At 59.2% G+C, this 1607-nt stretch overlaps 1 protein-coding gene across 1 annotated transcript; it reads left to right on the top strand.

Moving 5' to 3' along the window:
- The first annotated feature begins 6 nt into the window (after window positions 1-6).
- Window positions 7-1420, top strand: CHP2 (calcineurin-like EF-hand protein 2). Its single transcript, XM_011958267.1, has 5 exons — window positions 7-73; window positions 612-684; window positions 798-878; window positions 1015-1145; window positions 1329-1420. The coding sequence occupies exons 1-5, from the start codon at window positions 10-12 to the stop codon at window positions 1418-1420; spliced, it is 441 nt and encodes a 146-aa protein (XP_011813657.1). The 5' UTR covers window positions 7-9.
- The last annotated feature ends 187 nt before the right edge of the window (window positions 1421-1607 follow it).

Consider the following 1607-nt stretch of genomic DNA (forward strand, 5'->3'; position numbering starts at 1 on the left):
AGCTCGGCCATGGGGTCGCGCAGCTCCCACGCGGCCATTCCCGACGCGGACAGTATTCGGCGAGAGACCGGCTGTGAGTGCGGCTGCACCGGCGGCTGCGGAGGGGACCGGGCGAACCCAGGCGTCCGGGGCTAGGGAAGGGGTTGAGTTGAAGGATGGACGAACTTACAAGTCCGGAGTCCGGGGCTCCCCGGAGCTGGAAGACCAGGACCCCAGCGCCTGGGATCTCTGGGCTGGGGGCGGGTTAACTTAGGGGTCCCAGTCTCCAAGTTTGGGAAGGATCCGGGTTCACGGGGTTGGAGTCCAGATAAATCCAGGCACCCAGGTGTCCTCGAGCCCGGAAGCTGAAGGCAGAGCTGAGGGCGGATGGAAGGGATGGCTTTGGTACTTTGGTTTTCGGGAGGTTGCGAGCCGCCCGGGTCTCCAACCTGGATCTTCGCGGGGTCACGTCACTCTCCCTCCACCCCTGCCGGCTCCACCCCTGATTCCTCGGGATGATCGCCCCATCCAGCCAGCCCCCGCTGTCCCTGGCCCATCTTCGCGGCCTATTGAGGCGGGTTTCTGGAGCGGGCCCCGCAGCGTCACACACCACACCTCTCTCCTTCCCGCAGTCTCCCAAGCCAGCCTGCTCCGCCTGCACCACCGGTTCCGGGCACTGGACAGGAACAAGAAGGGTTACCTGAGGTGAGGGGGAGCCGACCTCATGACTTCTGTCCTCTGTCTCTCTGACTCCATGTCCCTCTTTGACTCTCCATCTAGCATCTCTGCCTTACCCTCTTTGAACTTTGGCTTTGCAGCCGCATGGATCTCCAGCAGATAGGGGCGCTCGCCGTGAACCCCCTGGGAGACCGCATTATAGAAAGCTTCTTCCCTGACGGGTGAGGCCTGCTGGGCATGGGGAGGTGGAGGCGGGAAAACCGGCGTGTGAGTGGGTGGGAGGGGAGTTTAGAGATTGAGGCAGCTGATGACTAAGGTGACCACCACCTCTTTCCATTCTGCCCCCTGTCTCCCCAGGAGCCAGCAAGTGGATTTCCCAGGCTTTGTCAGGGTCCTGGCTCATTTTCGCCCTGTAGAAGATGAGGACACAGAAACCCAAGACCCCAAGAAACCTGAACCTCTCAACAGCAGAAGGAACAAACTTCACTGTGAGTTTGTGAGGACCTGCCCAAGTGAGAATGCAGATGTACCCACACCAGGGACAGGCTCCAGGAATCTCCCATTCCCTTCCTGAGCCCATTGACAACCTCCCCCCTCCTCCAGGGTGGCCTTCTGCTGGAAGAGATCCAGGGAAGACCTACCTTCCTTTCCCCCTCCCACCCTCTCCCCAGATGCATTTCAGCTCTATGACCTGGATCGTGATGGGAAGATCTCCAGGCATGAGATGCTGCAGGTTAGCAGAAAGCGAGAGCAAGAGATGTGATGTGTGAAGGATGGGATGGTTAAATGCAATGGTGTGAGAGATGGGGTGGGATGACTGGGGAACTGGGGTGCAGATAATTGGGGTATTGGTTGGGAAATGGGAATGGGTGGAGTTGGAGTGTGGGTTTGTTGGGAGTTTGAGTGGGGAGCAGTTGACTATGAGGTTGGGAATAGATCAGTGATTCTCA

Source organism: Colobus angolensis, unplaced genomic scaffold (assembly GCF_000951035.1).
Source record: "Colobus angolensis palliatus isolate OR3802 unplaced genomic scaffold, Cang.pa_1.0 Scaffold464, whole genome shotgun sequence".
NCBI lineage: Eukaryota > Metazoa > Chordata > Mammalia > Primates > Cercopithecidae > Colobus > Colobus angolensis.